This window comes from Pituophis catenifer, unplaced genomic scaffold (assembly GCF_029215685.1).
Source record: "Pituophis catenifer annectens isolate HBS135680 unplaced genomic scaffold, rPitCat1.0.hap2 SCAF_3, whole genome shotgun sequence".
In the NCBI taxonomy this organism is placed as follows: domain Eukaryota; kingdom Metazoa; phylum Chordata; class Lepidosauria; order Squamata; family Colubridae; genus Pituophis; species Pituophis catenifer.
The window spans coordinates 41,352,212-41,372,244 of record NW_027256883.1 but is presented as its reverse complement, the minus strand read 5'-3'; the positions used below and the strand labels follow the sequence as shown (position 1 = coordinate 41,372,244).

Sequence of the window (20,033 nt, the reverse complement as noted above, 5' to 3'; positions counted from 1 at the left end):
GGCGAATCTATGGCACACGTGCCACAGGTGGCACACGAACCATATCAGTGGGCACAACAGCTCAGCTCTGGCACACATGCACATGCCAGCCACCTGATTTTCGGGCCTTCTGAGCCCACCAGAAGTAGGGAAACAGGCTGTTTCCTGCCTCCAGAGGGCCTAGGGGAGGGGAGGGAAGGCCCACTTTTCTTTCTCACCTGGCTCCAGATCCTGGGAGAAGGAGGAGGAGGAGGAGGAGGAGGAGGAGGAGGAGGAGGAGGAGGAGGAGAAGAAGAAGAAGAAGAAGAAGAAGAAGAAGAAGAAGAAGAAGAAGAAGAAGAAGAAGAAGAAGAAGAAGAAGAAGAAGAAGAAGAAGAAGAAGAAGAAGAAGAAGAAGAAGAAGAAGAAGAGCCTTAACTGGATGTTGTTATCCCATGGTTAGCAGCGCATGGAGGGCCATATCAAAAAAATCTTGTGTCAAACATTAACGCTCAGGCCTGGACTAGGATTCTAATTTCAGGACTTAAAATCATGACTGATTTTACAGGCCTGATGCCTCTGCTATTGCTGTAGAATTACCAATTTCATTGGGACTGCTGTTTCTGCAGCTAACTTTGCAGTCTTGGCCTATTTCATGAATATTTAGGCCAATTGACCGTGGAGAAGGCCAAATCAATAGTAAAAGAGAGAATCAGAAACATTGATCATCAAATGAAATCCGCAGTGCCCCTGAACACTATCACCAAATCAGGGGTGGGTTCTAAAATTTTTTACTACCGGTTCTGTGGGCGTGGTTTATTTTGTGGGTGTGACTTGGTGACGGGGTAATGTGACTGGGTGGGCATGGTCAACTTTTTTTTTTTTTTACTTTTAAAAGCATTTTTTCTACAACCTTAAGAAGTTGCAGAAAAAAATGCTTTTAGAAGCCTCTGACGATCACAGCTGAACTGCATGATCATCAGAGGCTTTTTTTTTTACTTTTAAAAGCATTTTTTCTACAACCTCTTCTGCAAAAAAAATGCTTTTAAAAGTAAAAAAAAAAAGCCTGTGATGAGGTGGGCAGGGTAAGCGGACCAGTTTGGGGGCGTGGCCAACCAATGTTATTACCGGTTCTTCGAACTACTAACATTTTTTACTACCGGTTCTTGTGAACCAGTGTGAACCGGGAGCAACCCACCACTGTCTGCCACCCTGCCTGATTTGTAATTCCAATTTGCAATAAAAATTGAGAAATTTCTTGACAGTGAGAACAATTAATCAGTGGAACAATTTGCCTGCAGAAGTTGTAAATGCTCCAACATGGGAAGTTTTTAAGAAGATGTTGGATAACCATATGTCTGAAGTGGTGTAGGGTTTCCTGCCTAAGCAGGGGGTTGGACTAGAAGGTCTCCAAGGTCCCTTCCAACTCTGGTATCCTATTCTATCCAACCATTCTTGAATTACAGACACTGCATATGTTTTCTCATGTGCAGTGCTGGAGAAGCCTGCTCCAGCCTTCAGGGAGAGTGAAATTCCAAAGGATAGATGTCACAACAGAAAATAATCACCCCATCCATTGTGGAATATCAAAAACTGAGATTCCCAGAAAATGCCTTTCTGCATCAGATTAGATTAGATCAGGGGTCAGCAACCTGCAACTCTGGAGCCACATATGGCTCTTTCATCCCTCTGCTGCGGCTCCCTGTCACTCAAAATATGTGTCACAACCGCCAATGTGCGACACCTTCCAGCATGCGATTTATTGAGGTTTTCAACCCCCGTAGGCCAACCATGGATAAATCTAAGAAAAGAAAAGTTTCAGAAAGAAACAGAATGTTTAATTCAACTACATATGCTAGTTTGTGGCCTCTCAAGAAATAGTCAGGCACGGGAAGGGTTTTGTGGCTCCCGGAGTTTTCTTTTCTGTGGGAAACAGGTCCAAATGGCTCTTTGAGTGTTTAAGGTTGCAGACGCCTGGATTAGATCATAGGGCCCAAATGGTATCATGGCCCAGGACTCAGACTCAGGTGAATCTGTTCATGCTGATCCAAGTAGAATGTCAGCCTCAGCAGAATAACAAATCAGGAGTCATCTGAGGTTGATTAAACACAGGCGCCATAAGAACACAGGCAGATTTAGTTCTCATTTCTTAAGCTGCTTGTTCTTTACTTAAAGATGAATGTTAGTTGGCATTGGCTAAAAGAAAGTTAATTCTAGGTATTTGAATTCAGTTTGTTCTTACTCCACCCTCTGAGGGAGGAGAGTGTAATATTTGTTCATTTAAAACCATATTTCATCAGAGTAAAATTAATCCTCCAAGCAAGCTGTTTGAAACAGGTAATGATTGTGTATGCAGGTGAAATTCGTCGTCTTTTTTTCAATACTGGGAGGGGTGTGTGAGTCCCTTCTATTTTTAATCAATAATGTTCGGATTGTTTATAAATGTACAACTTTTCTTTTAATGTTTTGATACTGACCTCAGTGTAATATTTTCATTGCAGAAACGTTGGGGTTGTTAATGTATAAACTATTGTTTCATTCTGAAGGAAATTCAGCTGAATCGCCTATTTTCATCACCTCCTCTAAGTGACTAAATGGCATGTCAGAATCGTTTTGCAGAAAGCTGAATATTATTCCAAAACTTTGTGGTCATTCTGAGGTTGCTTCTCAAACATCTGTAGAATCTGAAATATTACTGCTATATCGTTCCATCAATGAACAAAGCCAAGAAGAGAGGCTAATAGTGATACCAGCTATCAGAGTGTGCATGGAACAGTGTAATGCTATTGCTTCTATCTCTCTTGTTCTGCTAGAAGTTTTTTGAGCAGGTTAGGTTACAGAAAACAAAGACAGGAAATATTTATTTATTATTATTATTATTTGGAAAATTTATATTTATTATTCTGAATAATGAATTTATTATTCATTCTATCAGTAAATCAGAGAGTTTCCTTATTAATAGATTGCGAAAGAGTGATAGATTGCGAGACAATATATTTCTTTATCTTGTTCTGCATTACTGTATAATGGTATAAGGAAATCCTTTAGTGAAGCATGCATGAAGCATTTCTTACTGAACAGTTAAGGGAGTGATGCCTTTTTCCACACTTATATGACTGTTTTGGCATCTGTGCTGGCTGATTCCAGACACATTACTTTTTTCCCTCAAACTCCAATACTCAGAAGCTATAGAACGTTTAGATGTATAACCAATTTCTTTTTTAAAAAGCTGTATTAAGTGGGAGTGCTCCATGCCATAGGACCTAGTTATCTTCGAGACCGCCTGCTGCCACCGACGGCCTCCCATCGACCTGTGCGCTCCCATAGAGAGGGCCTCCTTGGGGTGCCATCAGCCAAACAATGCAGGCTGGTGACCCCCAGGGGGAGGGCCTTCTCTGTGGGGGCACCTACCCTCTGGAATCAATTGCCTCCAGAGATAAGGAGAATCCAAGACCTCGGTGCCTTCCGCCGTGCCCTTAAAACCTTCCTTTTCCAGCAAGCCGGGCTGGCCTAATTTTTTAAGTGTTTTTAAGTGTTTTGTTTATTGTTTTTAATTAATGGGGCCAAATTTATATATGTATATTTTAACTGTATTTTAATATTTGTACTTGATGTTTTTACTTGGCTGTTCACCGCCCTGAGTCCTCAGGGAGAAGGGCGGTATACAAATTCAAAATAAAATAAAAAATAAAATAAAATAAATTGATTTATATTAAAATGTTGAATTTATATTAAACAACTGTAATATTACATAATTAACCAATGTGAGGATGGATATAAAAATAGATGACAATGAGAAGGGGTATAATATAGAATAGAAGGGAAAAATTGAATTTGATTAAGATTAGAGATGAGGATGAAGGGTAATATTGTTTTTTTAAAAAAAAAAAAAAAGATAAGGAATAAATATGGCAAAAAGGAAATATAGAAATTGTAAATTTAATTGAAATGACTAAACACTGTTTAAATTTGTGAACTGGCCAAATACTCTGTTCAAAGAAAATACATTGTATGTTTGTATGTGTGTTTCTAATTACTGCTATTTATTTATTTATTTTTATTTATTTATTTACTTCAAATTTATATACCACCCTTCTCCCTAGGGACTCAGGACGGTGTACAGCCAAGTAAAAACACATAAATACATATTTATATTTATTCTCTTTTATTCTTTAAAGTTTAACAATTCATTCTTTATCTTAATATATTTATATTTGTTTGGGGTTGTCTTTCTTCCATTTCATCTTTTTTACTGTACAGCAATCTTTCTCCTCAAACCTACCACCTCTCTCTTTTCTTTCCTTCTTATTTTGTCTTCCCCCCCTCTTCTTCTCCTCCTCTCTTCCTCCCTCTCTTCCCCTCACTCTTACTCTAATTTCCCTTCCCTTCCTCCCTTCTCTTCCTTCCCTGTCTCTCCTTCTTTCTTCCATCTCTCTTCTCCTTCCTTCATCCCTCTCTATTGCTGTATCCTTTTGTGCATATGGATTACTCAGAGGGCTGAAAAAGTTATTTTTGACCGGTCCTCGCACTTTTGACCAGTCCTCGCACTTACGACTGTCCTCACCTTTTATGTTTTGCGCCCTATCTTGTCACTGTGGTGAAGACAAGTAGTGGTGAAATGACTGACACAGTTGTTAAGAATGGCGCAACGGGCATAAATGTGAGGAAGGTCATAAGTGCGAGGACTGGTCAAAAATTGTGAGGACCAGTCAGAAATGACTTTTTTCAGCCCTCTGAATAGTCCCTATGTCATATGGACTAGTCAGAAAGCTGAAAAAGTTATTTTTGACCGGTCCTCGCACTTTTGACCAGTCCTTGAACTTACGACTGTCCTCACATTTTACGTTTTACGCCCTATCTTGTCACCATGGTGAAGAGAAGTAATGGTGAAATGGCTGACACAGTTGTTAAGAATGCCGCAATGGGCATAAATGTGAGGATGGTCATAAGTGCGAGGACTAGTCAGAAATGACTTTTTTCAGCCCTCTGAGTAGTCCCTTTGCACATAGCCACGCCCACACGGTCACATGACCAGCTAGCCACACTCACCCAGTCACATGACCACCAAGCCACACCCTCCAACTAAGCCACGCCCACAGAACCGGTTGTTAAAAATACTGAATCCCACCACTGAGTAGCACAATGTTTTTATACGCTCTGGGAGACTGATTTGTTGTGCAACATTCCTGATATTTTAGCTGCAGAAGAACTACAAGAAGAGTATTTTGGAATTTATGGTGATGAAAGTCTTGAAGCTCACTTGCCAACTGAAGATTAATGTCCTCAGATACAAACCTGTTTTACTATTTGTTTTCTATTAATTGAAGCTAACTTGCCAAATGAAAATTAGTGTCCTCAAACAAAACTACCATCCCAGTTCTCATCCCATTCTGCCTTGGAGATGCCTATCATAATGAAACAAGTTCTAGCAGAAAGGAACAGAAGGCGGGTTTCTTGCAAGCAGTCTACAATTGATCCCTTTCTAATAAAAATAAAGGACGGGGGTGCACCTTTGGCTGGCCATTCAAACCTTTTCTTTCTTGGTTGGTTAAAAGAAAAAACAAGTTTAGTCTGAGCCTCTAACTATACCAGTAATATTTCATTTAAAGTAGCAATAGTTTGATTGATTGTACGAAGATTTGATTTGTTTTACCATCTCACAGCTCAGTAAGGCCTTCTTCATAAGGCTATTTGAAAGTATCATTACAAGGTATTCAGTGCCATTCTGATATTCTGCTGTCGAAAGCTCAATATTGCAAATAGTAATTATATTAAAGCTTGTTTGTACTTTTTTTTTCCAGGAAGAAAGCACTTTTGGACTTTTATTCATGTAGACTGAGTTTAAACATGACCGCAGAAAATATATTCTATACCCCTAGAAAAGAATATTCCATATGGTCAACTTACATTTTGGAAGAATGTGCAGGCTTTATGGTATATCCCATAACAGTGTTAGCAATACTGATACTATTATACTATCCATTTATTTTTGCATTTTCTTGCTTCTATGCCACTAGTCTAGTAGTTCATGTGTGGAAAAAAATTGGTAATTTGCCAGAAGATACCAGTAGCAAACAATGGGATATGCCAAGGAAAATATACGCACTGGTGACAGATTTGTTTGGAAAGATACTGCACAGTAAGTAGGATGTTTTTCATTAATTCTTTAAGGCAGAGATAAGGAATATATTTTCCCTCATAGACATCATTCCTGGGGCCAACCCTTATCTGCAGTCATTTGTATCTTGGAACCTCATCAGAATGTAGTAGAAAATAAAGGGAAAACTGTGGCTGCATACTGCCAATTTATATAGAATTCGCTTTTTAAAAAATGCTTCTGCAATTAGTCAAGAAACTCCCTTAATCTCTGAGGTTGCAGAACTGAATGAAGGAGCTGCCTTACCCTCAATTTAAGAGAATAATTGCAGTACAATATCAAGTTTGCTTATGGTCACTCACACACACACTCATACCAAGGTGAATAGCCAAGTTCAAATCATTTTTAACTGAACACTGAGTTATAACTGGTTCTTCGGAATTTGCAGAGACCTGAAGAATTTAAAGTAAGACAAAAATTTTATTGGTTTTGCAATGTAGATTTTCATTTTCTCACATGCACGCAGACATTTGCCACATCCTTCTCAGCTAGGCTGCTAGGCTGTCAGAGGGATGGAAGCTACCAATTATAGATAGAAAGTTAACTCAAAGAGTGCACAGGCCTTACTTATGACCCCTTTTATCCTCCAAAGTGTTCGGTTTGTTGCTTCTCAGGACTGGCAGCTATTCTTGCCATGTTCATTTTAAAGTCTAATAGCTGTTGGTGGGTGTAATGTATATAGTTTTGGCGGGAAGTTTAAAAGAACAATAGCACGTTGGTGATTGGCTAACTCCCTGGCCAGAGAAGTATATAAAGGGAGCTGTTTTACTGTATGCTTTGCTGGATTCACACTGTGAATTAAAGAGCTGTTGTTACTGAAGACCTTGCTTCTGCCTCCTCATTCGCCCAACTTAACATTGGCGATGAGGATGGGATTGAGATGAACAAGAAGCAAGCTGAAGACCTGACAATGACGAATCCAGCCAGGCGGACAAGCTCAGTGCCAAGCAAGATGACCAGGATGTCTGCCTTTGCACCGCCATAGAGAAATAGGGGTCGTACATGGCTCGGTTCGAGTGTTTTCTGGAGGCCAGTGACCTACAGAACCTCTCCAACAACAGAAAAAGACCTCTCTTCCTGAGCCACTGTGGCCCCGAAGTCTTCGACATGGCTGAGTCACTATCTGAGCCGACCCCGGTTCAGTCGGTACGGTAGCAGGCCTTATAAGCCTTGCTTTAAGGCACACTACATTCCGGTACCCTCCAAATTCGTCCAGAGATACGAGTTCTAGCAACGGCTGCAACAAGAAGGAGAGCCAATCAGCGGTTACATGGCCACCCTGCACAAGGCTGCCACGCACTGCAAGTACCGAGACCTCGATGACATGTTCCTAGAGTAACTAATCTGCGGCGTTAGAGATCTTCACCTACAGAGAAGACTCCTGGCCAGGTCAAACATGACCCTAAACATCGCTTTTGACGGAGCAAGAGCACACTAATCCTCCATTAAGGCTGCGGAGACCCTGCAACGACCAGCACCATCACAGACGGCGCACAAGTCAGCTCCAGTGCACAGTGAAGCAACCCAGACTGACAGCGGAGAAGAGTCTGATGAAGATGTCTTCCAAACAAAAAAGCATAGACGTGAGCAGAGAGAGTGTCGAGAGGACTGTGCGAGCTGCGGAGGGTCATACCAACAGTAGACATGCAAGTTCAGAGATGCCTTCTGCAGACATTGTGACAAAAAAGGATATTTGGCAAGGGTGTGCAGAGCAAGTCTATCATTTAGCCACAAGCTGAAGAGGGGACCTAACCAACCCGAGCCAGCGAAGCATAAATGGGCCAACAAGGGTTTTCCATGTGCTCAGGCCCAACTTCTTTTGTCGGTTCTGGTGACATTTTTGCACTTGTTTCCTTAAAGACTTAGTTCCTTCTTATCTACTTCCTGGAGATTTTCAAAAATAAACAGGTCAACCATTTGACTGAGATGTTATAAGTTTCATGCTTTGGCAAGGGGGTTGGAGTAGAGGACCTCCAAGGTCTCTTCTAGCTCTATGATTCTATGGTTCCATAATCTAGAAGACCTGATTCCTGGCTTTTTGTGCACACTGCTTATGTGCCTGTTTCATCTTTAATCTCATACGTGCATAATTTTAAAATAATAATAAGATAAACCTTATGTGTACTATAAAACTAACCATAAATACCAGAAATATTTGGGTATATACATCTTCATATCCTTATATTCCTAAAAATTCAGAATTAGAAAAATAAAAAACAATATATCTTAGGAAAATATTAGGAAAAGTAAAAAAAAATCAGAGAGGAAATTGCTCAGCACACTGGAGGAACAAGACCTCCTATCTAGCAAAAACACTAACAAATGTTCTCCTTGGGAGAACATTTGGGACAGAGAATAGGCCCTTATCTCCCTTGTGTAGGGGAAGGCATGTGCCTCTCATCATCGGCGTAGCAACCCCAAAAATCCCTGGCCTTCTCTCCAGTGCTCTGTTTAATGACTGCAACTTGGAAAGCAGTCATTGAGTGAAGTGGTCATATGGCTTCTCCTATTATAGTCAAAAGAAGACGACTACCTGTAATATCTTTTGTTCTAAGGTTTCAGTTACTTAGAAGCATATCGGCTTTACATTTTATGTTAAGACATAATTTGTCCTCGTTTTGGCCTGACACAAAATAGACATCCAACCTAGCAATCTGTAGTTCTAGACTTTTTGACAATTAAAATAATTTGAATTTTCTTTCATATGCAAAGCCCAATAACTAGAAGTCTGGCAGTAAACAAATTAAGATCAGCAATATTTCTGCTAATCCTTGCCTCTACCATGTGCAATTTTTCCTGTGCCTTAATATTAAACTCCAAATGTGCTGTTTTAATTTAAACTTGTTTTTTCCAAATTGTACTTAGGCTGTTAATCATTACCATTAACTAGACCTTTGGATAAAGCTGGAAGAAGCTATCTGAAGCCCATACATTCTATATGTTTGTAAGAATTTTGGAAAGTGTCAACAAAATGCCAAAACTGTTTTTTAAAAATGAGATTATAAAATGGACAAAATCTCTGAAGACATGGATATTTGTGGGAAAGATTTGATGTCACTAAGTAACATGAATCTAAGTAATTTATAGGAAACTAGACTGAATGTGTGGGATCACAATATGCCATTTTTCTATGTGATCTTCTATAGGAAACTCTTCTGGAAAAAACTGAAGCCATTTCATTGTTCTCCCATTAACAGGTTATGAGATTTCTGGACTAGAAAATTTACCCGAAGGACCAGCGATTCTTGTATATTATCATGGAGCCTTTCCAATTGACTATCACTGTTTTGTAATAAGGTTGTATAGACTCACTGGGAGAATCTCCTATTCCGTGGTAGACCATGTTCTCTCGTTTTTTCCAGGTAAAAAATTACTATGTTTAGGGTTTTTTTAGGGGGAAGGTTAATAAAATTGATTCACTAACCTGTGAAGTCCAATTTTTCTTCTTCAAAGTCTTGTTTTGAGTTTTTTATTTTTTATTTATTTATTTGTCAAGCATGTATAAGATAACAGATATAAGTATAAACATGATTATGAATATGGGAAATGGATACGAATAAATGGGGACATTAGGATAGGTACGGTAGGCATGTTGGTGCACTTATGCACGCCCTTTACAGACCTCTTAGGAATGGGTCGAGGTCAACAGTAGACAGTTGCTGAAGTTGTATTTTCTGCAATTGAGTTTGGAGCGCTTTACCTTAAGTTTGTATCTATTGTGTGCTCGTGTATCACTGTGGTTGAAGCTGAAGTAGTCATTGACAGGTAAGACATTGCAGCAGATAATTTTGTGTACTACACTTAGGTCATACTGAAGGCAACGTAGTTCTAAGTTGTCTAAGCCTGGTGGCATAAGGTATTCTGTTGTGAGCAGAGGAGTGGAAGACTCTTCTCATGAAATATCTCTGGACTCACTCAATTGTATTAATGTCTGATATGCAGTGCAAGTTCCAGACAGATGATGTTATGTCATGATGGAAATACATGTATTCTGTTTTCTTTTACAAGCAAGAACAGAATGATTTCTTAGGTCTGCTTTTGCAGGACTAAAACTATTCCTTTCCGTTTATCACTGTGATTGTTATACAAGAGAAAGGTGTATAAACGTTCTGAAACAAGGACACTTACTTGGAGTTGCACCAGGAGGCAAACGAGAGCAAAACTATGGAAATCACCAGTATAAAGTAATATGGAGAAAACGTAAAGGATTTGCTCAGATAGCTATAGATGCCAAAGTGGTGAGCCATTTGTCTTCATATCTTTTTCCTAGTGGTCTTTTAAAGTGGAATGTGCATTTATAAATATCATCTATTTATTTTTAAGCTATTTGCTAATGCACAGGAGGATGCATACAACCACAAATCAGATTGGCCAGGCCAGGAAAAGGAAAATCTTGTTTTTTTCAGTTCATATAATTCAAATCACTTTTTTATTTTCATCATTTTATTATGCTAAACTATTTAAGACAATGAAAGTATAAATGCATACATTATACATTATGTAGTCATGCATACAAATAGCATAGCTACAAAAGTAGTGAAAATTAAAATTAAAATTAAAATAGGAAGGAAGAGTTTTCTTTCCTTTTGTTCTAGTAAAAATTTATCTATCCAACCCTTAGCAATCCATACAATGGCATCAACTATTAGATATGAAAGGCAGTGCACAGGAAAATAAAGCGTATGACTTACCCATCCGTGCCAAATTTGATTGTAATAAAAAGTATGCTGCTCTTACCACCTCTCCTGAAAAACAAGTGAAGAAAATAAAATGATAAATAATACAAGTGTCATAAAATTAGAAATAAAATCATTGCCCTATAAAACTTAAAAATGATGCTGTTCTCCTCCACTCCCCAGAAAAAAAAAAGAAAAAAGAAAATCATTGGTATATAAAATTTGGTGCAATGGAATCAGGCAGTTAACTTTTGTTTTCTATGTTAATTCCTTTGACCAGGTGATTTTGTGTGGGGGGTGGCATATCCATATCTGCCTGGTTCACATTCAAAAAAGTTCCATCATTACCTTCCCTTACAAAAGTGACATTGGTGGCAGCTATTGAGAAAATGACTAGGAGAGTGAATATGAAAACTGTGAAACCTAGCTTTTTAATTGATTGAAAATAAACCCATTCAGCAAATCTTAAACTTGAGATTACAAAGGTTTTTCAATCGACAGATCATACATCTCATTTAAAGTACACATCTGTGCTCCAGTAATCAATCTTCAAAGTTTTGTTTTAAGAGTGAAATGTAAACATGACACTTGTAGCAGATAATTTTGTGTACTACGCTTAAGTCAGACTGAAGGCGGTGTAGTTCTATCTTGATTTATGAAGGTATATAAAAATGAGAGCATGTGCACATATATATTCTTCATGGCTGAAGCCATGACTAAGGCAAACAATCAGCCAAACACTCAAATTACCACTGTGTGAAGGAATAACCTATTTCCCACCAAAATCTTTTTTAAACATTTTTTAAACTTTTATTAATTTAAGAAACCACATAATACATTTATAAATGCAAGTAAAACAATTTACAACAAGCATTATCTTAATGACATCTACCTATAATATCTGAATTGTTACAATATCAATATCCTATGTTCTTCAGTATATATTATTTCTCTCACCTTATATAATGATATTATTTTATTGATATCTGGTGTCTCTTAAATTTCATTTGATGTAAAAATTTATTTTACTCTATTGATATCTTTTCTTTTATTTAATTTTTCTTTCTTTCTTCTTCTCTTTTTTTTCACTTCCCTCTAACCATTTATACCACTTTTGCCAGACAAGATAATATTCAGATTCTTCCTTTCCTTGGATCTCTTGGTGAGTCTATCCATCTCAGCACATTCCATAATTTTGGATATTAATTTCTCTTGAGTCAATTTTGTTTCCAATTTCCAATTTTGTGCATATATGATTCTTGCTGCAGTCAAAATGTGTGTTATTAAATATATTATTTCTTTTTCATATTTGCTTGTAAGTATTCCTAATAAGTAAGTTTCTGGTTTTAATGGTACCTTTTGAGTTATTATTTGTTCCAGTTGCATTTTTATATTGTTCCAGAATTTTTTAGCTTTGGGACATGACGTCCATATATGATAGTATGTCTCTTTATGCGCTTTACATTTCCAACAGAGTGGAGATGTACTGGGAAACATTTTAGAAATTCGCGCTGGTAGTAGATGCCACCTATAGAACAATTTATAAGCATTTTCTTTGTATGGTACAGATAATGTTAATTTATTAATACTTTTCCACAATTTTTCCCATTTATTTAATTCTATTGCATACCCAAAATTCATCGCCCATGTGATCATATTCTCTTTAACTACTTCCTCTGCTAGTTTATATTCCAATAGAAAATTATAAATTTTGGTTATTAATTTCTCATTTGGGCCTAATAAAATTTTATCCAACTGATTTGGTTCCATTTGAATTCCAGTTTTTTCCATATCAGATTTATATCTGGATTTTAATTGCAAATATGACCACCACTCTATTTCCACATTTTGCATTCTCAATTCTTCTCTTGTTTTTAGTTTTCCTTCTTCATTTAAGATGTCCTGTTATGTTTTTAATTTATTTGTATCTATTGTATTTGGATAAATATGTGCTTCCATTATGGAAGTCCACCTAGGAATCCTATCATAGTGATATTTTCTGATTTCATTCCATATTTTAAGCAAATTGTCTCTTACAATATGTCTGCGAAATTGTTCTTGTTTTGTAATTTTCTCTCCCCAAAGATATGCATGCCATCCCCTTGTCAAGTCAAAACCTTCCAATACTCACCAAAATCTTAAATAACAGGTGGTCACACTATTCCCTTGCCTAGAATGAAGTATAAAAGACCAAGTGACAGTTGGAAAATTGCAGAATGGAGCTCACATGATGATCCCTGTTTTATGGAGAACACTGAAATTCAGCATTTGCCCAAGGGTGCTAGATGCCAATAACTGATCTGAAGAAGTCAATTTATCTGTAGAAATATGGGCAAAGTTATAGGGCAATGTAGTAAACACTCAATAAAAAAATAAGTGTAATACTTTCATTCAACTCTTGCCTTTTTTCTTTCTTTGGCATATTAGTTATGTGAAAAATAAAACTGAAGTTTAATATTAGTTTATAAATCAGGATCTTTTGGATGCACGAGCATGAAATTTCAGCACTAAGGAAAGAAGTTCAGCATGTCAGTAGCTGAACTACATTTAGTACAATAACACATCAAACTACATTTAGTACAATAATGCTGCTGCTGAAAATAACAGATAGGACATCATAAAAATACATTGACATTATACAATATATTATTCATACTAGTTTATCAATATAATCTTTTTTTTTCCAAAATATTTTTTATTTTTTTCCAACATAAAACATAAAATATATCTCTTTCAAGAGCGAAGTCTCGATCCAGTCATAGATAGGTACAATCGCTTAAAAAATTTTTTTAAAAAAAAGCTCTGTTCACAATTTTCCATTACATCTTTTAAATTTAAAAATCAAAACATAAGAATTTTTTAACATAAATTCTAGTATCTTGATCAGAACCATTCTATTATATCACCACTAATTTAATTTCCAAGTACAAGCTTAATTCATTGTTATGCCCAATTATAAATTCAATTATTTTTGGTTCTTTTCCAAGCTCGAGTCATTATGCCTTTTAACATCAATATCAAAACATAAACAAAAAATATTCTAACCTCTTGGTCTGATTATTTACCTTACAATTTTCACCACACATCTTAATTTCAGATTAAGTACAGCTCTATTTTTTATTTCAATTTATAAATCAAAATTCTATCCATATTTCTTAATCTTTAGACCCCTTCATCAAATCTTTAAATCTTAAACTTTATCAGTTTATCTTTAGTTTTACATATTTTTACATATTTACATATTACATATATTACACAAATTTATCTCAAAATCTATATCTTCCTCCATACCTCCAGCTTTTGTTTGGCTGACTTCCAGCGTGCTTTATTTTGGCTGATTTCCAGTATAATCACCTCCATACCTCCACCCGTTGTTGGCTGATTTCCAGCATAATCTCCTCCAAACCTCCCACTATTATTTGGCTGATTTCCAGGATGGGTTTTTTTTGGCTGATTTCCAGCATCTTCTCCTCCAAATCTCCTTCTCTTATTTGGCTGGTATTACCAGCATGCTTTCCTCCACGCCTATATCTATTATTTTGGCTGTTTTATTTTAACTAATTCACAACATATTATGTAAATTGCTTTTTCAACACATTCTCCCACAATTTTTAACTCAATATAAATTTTAACAGATATCTTCTCACATATTTTCTTCTGGATTATAAATTTCCTTTAAAATCATCTCTGTTCATATTTATTTTAAAACCCAAAAATTAATTTAAGCATTCAAACATTTAAAAAATTATATTCTCATTCAATCATTTGTAATCTTATTTCATAATCAAATATGTGTATTTGTAAAGTCAAATTTAAAGGGAATGGAAGTAAAAAAGTGAGAAAGGAAGAAAGGAAACAAAAAGGGAGAAAAGAGAGAAAATAAAAATAAAGAGCAAAGAAAATAGCAAAAGAAAGAAAAGAAAAAAACAAAGCAAAAAAATACCTCATATCAATCCAACTATTAAATCTATGGATAACCCTTGTTGAAATTCAAAATTTCATTTAAACATTAAAACATTTAAGAAATCAAATTTTCATTCAATCATTTGTAGCCTTATTTCATAACCAAATTAATTTATGTATTCAAATTTCAAATAGGCATTAAACATTGCATTTCCATTTTAATCAGAGTGTATTATTTTTATTATCTTGCTACCCATTATATTCCATTTCTTCTTTTTCCAATCTTTCCAAAGAAAAACTCCTTTTCAATTTCCCTATTATCAGAGTTAAAAATTCTATAAAGTTTATTTCTTTTGTAGTATCAGTTCCTTGTATAATATCATTGTCTCTTCTTTTGTTGCTATGCCCTTGTTTTGTTGCTGCGCCTATTAATTCAGTTTTAAATTGTTCCATTTAATTTCTTCTTTCTTTTCATCAATAAAGTCTCCAATAGACAGATTGGATATCTCCAAAATCAAGGCTCCTTGGTTGTTTCCAAAAGAAATCAATTTAAATAGCAAGACATATAGTTTCTCTTTCAGCCGCTTGCAATCCACAATTTGCACTTTCACTTCGTCTCAGCTATCCTCCATTTTGTCCATTATAAAGTTCCGCTTGTCTTTTTCCCTTGCTTTAAAAAATTCCTGTTTATCGCTTCTTCCCTCTTTCTCTTTTCAGAAATAATCCATTCCCATTTAGAAAAAAGGATTTTCAAATTTTTATAACTTTCCAAGAATGATCATTCGTAGTGAGTTACTAATCACAATGATTCATTTAAGGGTCCTTTCCTCCTGTAAATTATTTTGCTAGGTCTTCTTGCCCCAATAGCCTGTAGCTGCTAATTAAGGCTAGGGACTCACTTGTAAGTATCCAAAATTTTAAACGCTGTTCCCGCCTGGGTTGAATCTCACTTACCCAGCTTCCAAACTCTTCGCTCTTTCACACTTTTTTCCTCTTCCTTCTTCCTCCAGCACAATGCTTTCCCGGTTGGCCCCAGTTTTAAGGCAGCCGCCATGGCTACCACTCCCCTGCCGCTGGCTTCAGATGGCTTCCTCCAACCCTGAGGAACCTGTCCGTTCCTCTCAGCCATCCAAGGGGTGCCTCTCTCTCCCCCTGTCCCTACAGGACATGGTAGGTCCACAGACCTGTTGGCGGTGGCTCGACAGTTGGGATTTTCACAGGGCTCATCAGAGCCCCGCTATTCCCCTGACTGGATCGCGCTGCACCAACCAGAAGTCCCAGTTTATCAATATAACCTTTTAATTGACGTATTTTATGTCCAAACAATACATTTCATTCCTTTCATGTACTGTAACTAAAAGAATTTCATTATTTGTTTCTTTTATTTCTTCTAGCCAATCATTCCTTTGTTTACACAAAATATTAGAGAAGGATATATGACATATGTAAATACAAGTAAGTAAAACTTTATCTATTCTTGGGAATGTTATTTATTTAAGATTATAAATTTATACATCTGCATCTTTGCTTACCATGTTTAATTTGAATGATTCAAGCAAGAATAGCTAAATCTGAGTTCTAAGTAAAGTAAAAATCTAATTGGGGTACGTTAATTTGGGATTATTTTCATTTTATTGCTAGGAAAACTGTTTAAGAGGTGGTACGTATGAGTTTTATCCTAGAATGAGAAAAGACTGTATATGCTCTCTCTTCAGATGACGTCAGGGTCAGTGGGCGGAGCCTCCCACTGGTTTTACTACCGGTTCTATAGAACCAATGTGAACCGGGGGCAACTCACCACTGATACATGCATAGATATTCTAGTACACCAGAGCATGGGTGGAAAAAACTGATTTACTACATTTCCCATAACTGATGTCATCTCATGGGATTACAAGGCACAGGGATGACCCTGAAATTATGGAAATTCAGCAAAGTTATCCATATTCTGTAAATGAATTGGTATTTATCCTGGAAAGTGTTTATCTGTCTACTTATCTATCAGCCTGCTGTCTGTCAGGCTAATTGTATTTGTGTGTCTATTTATGTGTCAGGATTAGCTTGCTTCTCCTAATTCTATTTTTTTCACAAATTTTTAATCTAAATTGTATTTTGCAAACTGTAAGGCTCCAAACATGATGGCTTATTTTCTTGTTTCTTTATACTGCAAACATTTTCCATTAGTTGATTCCAGTGCTGGTATTAATTATTTAAATATAAGCTGCTAACAAAGTCAAATATGAAACTCTTGGCGATCTGCTAATATGCATATCTGAGATTTTCTAAAACTTGTACCCAGGAGCAATGAGATGGTTTTATGAGCGAAACCGATGGTTACCCTTTCCAATGTGTGGAATGTTTCCAGTTAAACTTATAACCCATATTGGAAAACCAATTCCATATGATCCAGATATAACTCCTGAAAAATTAGCTGAAAAGGTAAGTGTATTTCTATTGTAAGGGGAAAATATCCATTCAAATTAAAACTTCATTCTTTATGAAATTATAAGCTCTATAATAACTATTTGCAAACAGTGATTGAAATACATTAATTAGATGTGCATAAATATTGTTGAGTGTTTGGTACATAAGTGTCTCACCATGGAGGGCGCAACCTCTTCTTACCCAATAAGTTTATATTTTCAAGTAAAAGGTGAATTCATCCAATTATGGTTTATTCAACAAACCACAGTTAGGAGCAAATTAAATAAGAGGCATCAATATGCATTCTGCTTTTTAATAATACTACTGTGTGCAGCAGACAGTCTAGCCTAGGTCAGGATAAGACAATGTAGAAGAAAGCTTGAACAACATCTCCAGCCATACTGCAGAATTTCAACTCTTCTGCAGGGCCATTTCTAAGAAAGAGAAGAGATGAAAGTTTGTGTTTTCATGATGCAAAGGAGGGACTTTTTTAAACTAGACATTGCTGGAAATGTTCAACTAAATTTACCATGGTCTTATTCTGACTCATATGAATTTACTCTTGGTTACAGTATGCAATAGACTTAGATCTTTTGCGTACTGTTCTGCAGACAATATGCAAAAGAGACAGATAGTTGTACACCATATATTTACAGATTTATAGGAAAATGTGATTTATCTGATTATGAATGGTATAGCATGAGTAGGAAGAGAGAAAAAAAATCTTTGCCATTAGATAAAATCAAAGATAACATTGGTTTTCAAATGTATGTTAATGACTGTAATGAACAGCAAGTTAGAATTTTATATATATATATATATGTATGTATATATATATATGTTTAAATATGTGGTGTGTTCAATTAAAGAGTCCATATACTGTATATTTAGTTCCGGAATGTTCTTACAATAGTTCCTGAACCATAAATCTAAATTAAATCTTTTTTTTTCTTTTTGCTCTCCCATTCCATCCCACCTCATGCCACTCCACTGCTCCAACAGACTCAAAGGGCAATAGAAGATTTACGGGACAAACACCAGAAAATCCCAGGAAGCATATTGCATGCTCTTAGGCAACGCTTTGAAGCACATAACAAAGATAAATAGTGATATAACATCAACAATCTCTGTCGATAATATATGTATATATGTAACTAATATATATGTATGTGTAGTGCATGCATTCCATCAGGCACTTTTTGAAAACAAAATGTTGGGGAAAGATTGAGATGGGGTGAAAACATTTATTTCTTCAATGTGTTTAAATCTCCAACACCAGATTAAATTGCATCCTAAAATACCAAAAGCATTAAATGATTTTTTTTTCCAAACCCTTATGAATTATGTTTGCGAAATCCTGGTGAACTGGCAGATGACTGGATAAGACCAACTGTTATTCTAATCTTCAAAAAGGAGAAAAAGGAAACACAGCAAGATATAGACCAGTTACTCTGATGTCAATACTCTGAAAAAATTTAGAGTGTCTAGTGCTATCATAAAAAGATTTATCCTTAAACACTTTGAAAACAATTACTAGAAACCTGTCTTGCCTTATCTAATATTTTTTAGATAGCTTCTTTAGAAGACTGTAGGAATTTTGTGAAGTTAGTATGTCTTGCTTTCCAGTAATGGGATTCAAATCCTGTCGCTACCAGTTCGCTCGTGGGTGTGCGCGCGCTCGTGTGTGATGTTTCTGCTTCTGTGCATGTGCAGAGATGTCCAGGCAAGTGGGCAGAGCCTCTCACTGCCACTGCTACCAGTTCCCCCAATCCGGGGCAAATCAGTAGCAATCCACCACTGTTGCTTTCTTTACAAAGCAGTTGACAAGAGTATTTTATTCTGTGCAGCAGGATATTAGTGTATAGGTTGCGTGATGATAAATTGAGTGCACTGCTGACTTGAAAATTATCCTCAAAGAGTGATCATCATTCATCAAATACTGAGCATCACACAATATTCAGTTGTGAATCCTGTACTCTTCAACAATTTAATTAATAACTTATAGGACGAATGTTTTAACAAATTTACAGATTTCTCAAGACTCGGTAAAATAATTCATACCTAGAAAACATAAACCGAATTCATAAAAATTTAACAGGGTACAGAAATAGCAGAAAATGAAAATTTAGCACATATTAATATAACTGTATGCAGTCAACTTCAGAAGCATAAGAATAGGATTATAAAATACCTAGACCAGTAATAGCACTTTAAAGGGAGGGGTTGACTTGTAGTTAAACAGACCCTGAGACAAGAGAAAGCAAATACAATTTTAAGCTGCTTTAACAGAAATATAGTTTATAAATTGCAGGAAGTAATTTCCTCTTTGACCCCTCAATTGTCAAGTAAACCTTGTTCAGCACATATCACAGAAATTATATAAATAATGACTTTTTTGTCAAATATAGTCCTCAAGGTGAATTAGCTAGTGCTAAATGACAACTTGTGACTTCTGGCCTTGCCTTCTTACTGCCCCTCATGGAAAAGGCTATTGTTACCAGTGGTGGGTTGCCCCCGGTTCACACTGGTTCTATAGAACCGGTAGTAAAATCGGTGAGGGGCTGCCCATCAGAATGCTTCTGCGCATGTGCAGAAGAGCGCGTGCGCAGCCCCGTTGCAAACCGGTAGTAGAGGCAAGTAGAACCCACCCCTGATTGTTACCTCAAGAGGAATACCACAATGGGGCCTGAAATTGGGTTGGTGTTCTTGGAAGATGGAATTGCTTGAGATGAGAGCCCTCACAGTACTGACTCTGAGTTACCGGAGACCCCTCATGTAATATCCTAAATATTTACGTACCAGAGTTATTCACCTCCTCTTTCTTCATTTCTGGAAAGATATGATCTTGATAATTTCAGTATATAAAAATGTGGAAATTGGGATCGTAGAAACACCCAGGAGCATAGAAGAGTCCA

At 36.4% G+C, this 20,033-nt stretch overlaps 1 protein-coding gene across 1 annotated transcript; it reads left to right on the top strand.

The window, feature by feature from the left end:
- The first annotated feature begins 413 nt into the window (after positions 1–413).
- Positions 414–18,225, top strand: LOC139315809 (DGAT1/2-independent enzyme synthesizing storage lipids-like). Its single transcript, XM_070942284.1, has 8 exons — positions 414–425; positions 2,176–2,314; positions 5,768–6,097; positions 9,313–9,477; positions 10,160–10,353; positions 16,089–16,149; positions 16,994–17,133; positions 18,121–18,225. Exons 1-8 carry the CDS (start codon positions 414–416, stop codon positions 18,223–18,225), a joined length of 1,146 nt encoding a protein of 381 aa, XP_070798385.1.
- Positions 18,226–20,033: the final 1,808 nt, after the last annotated feature.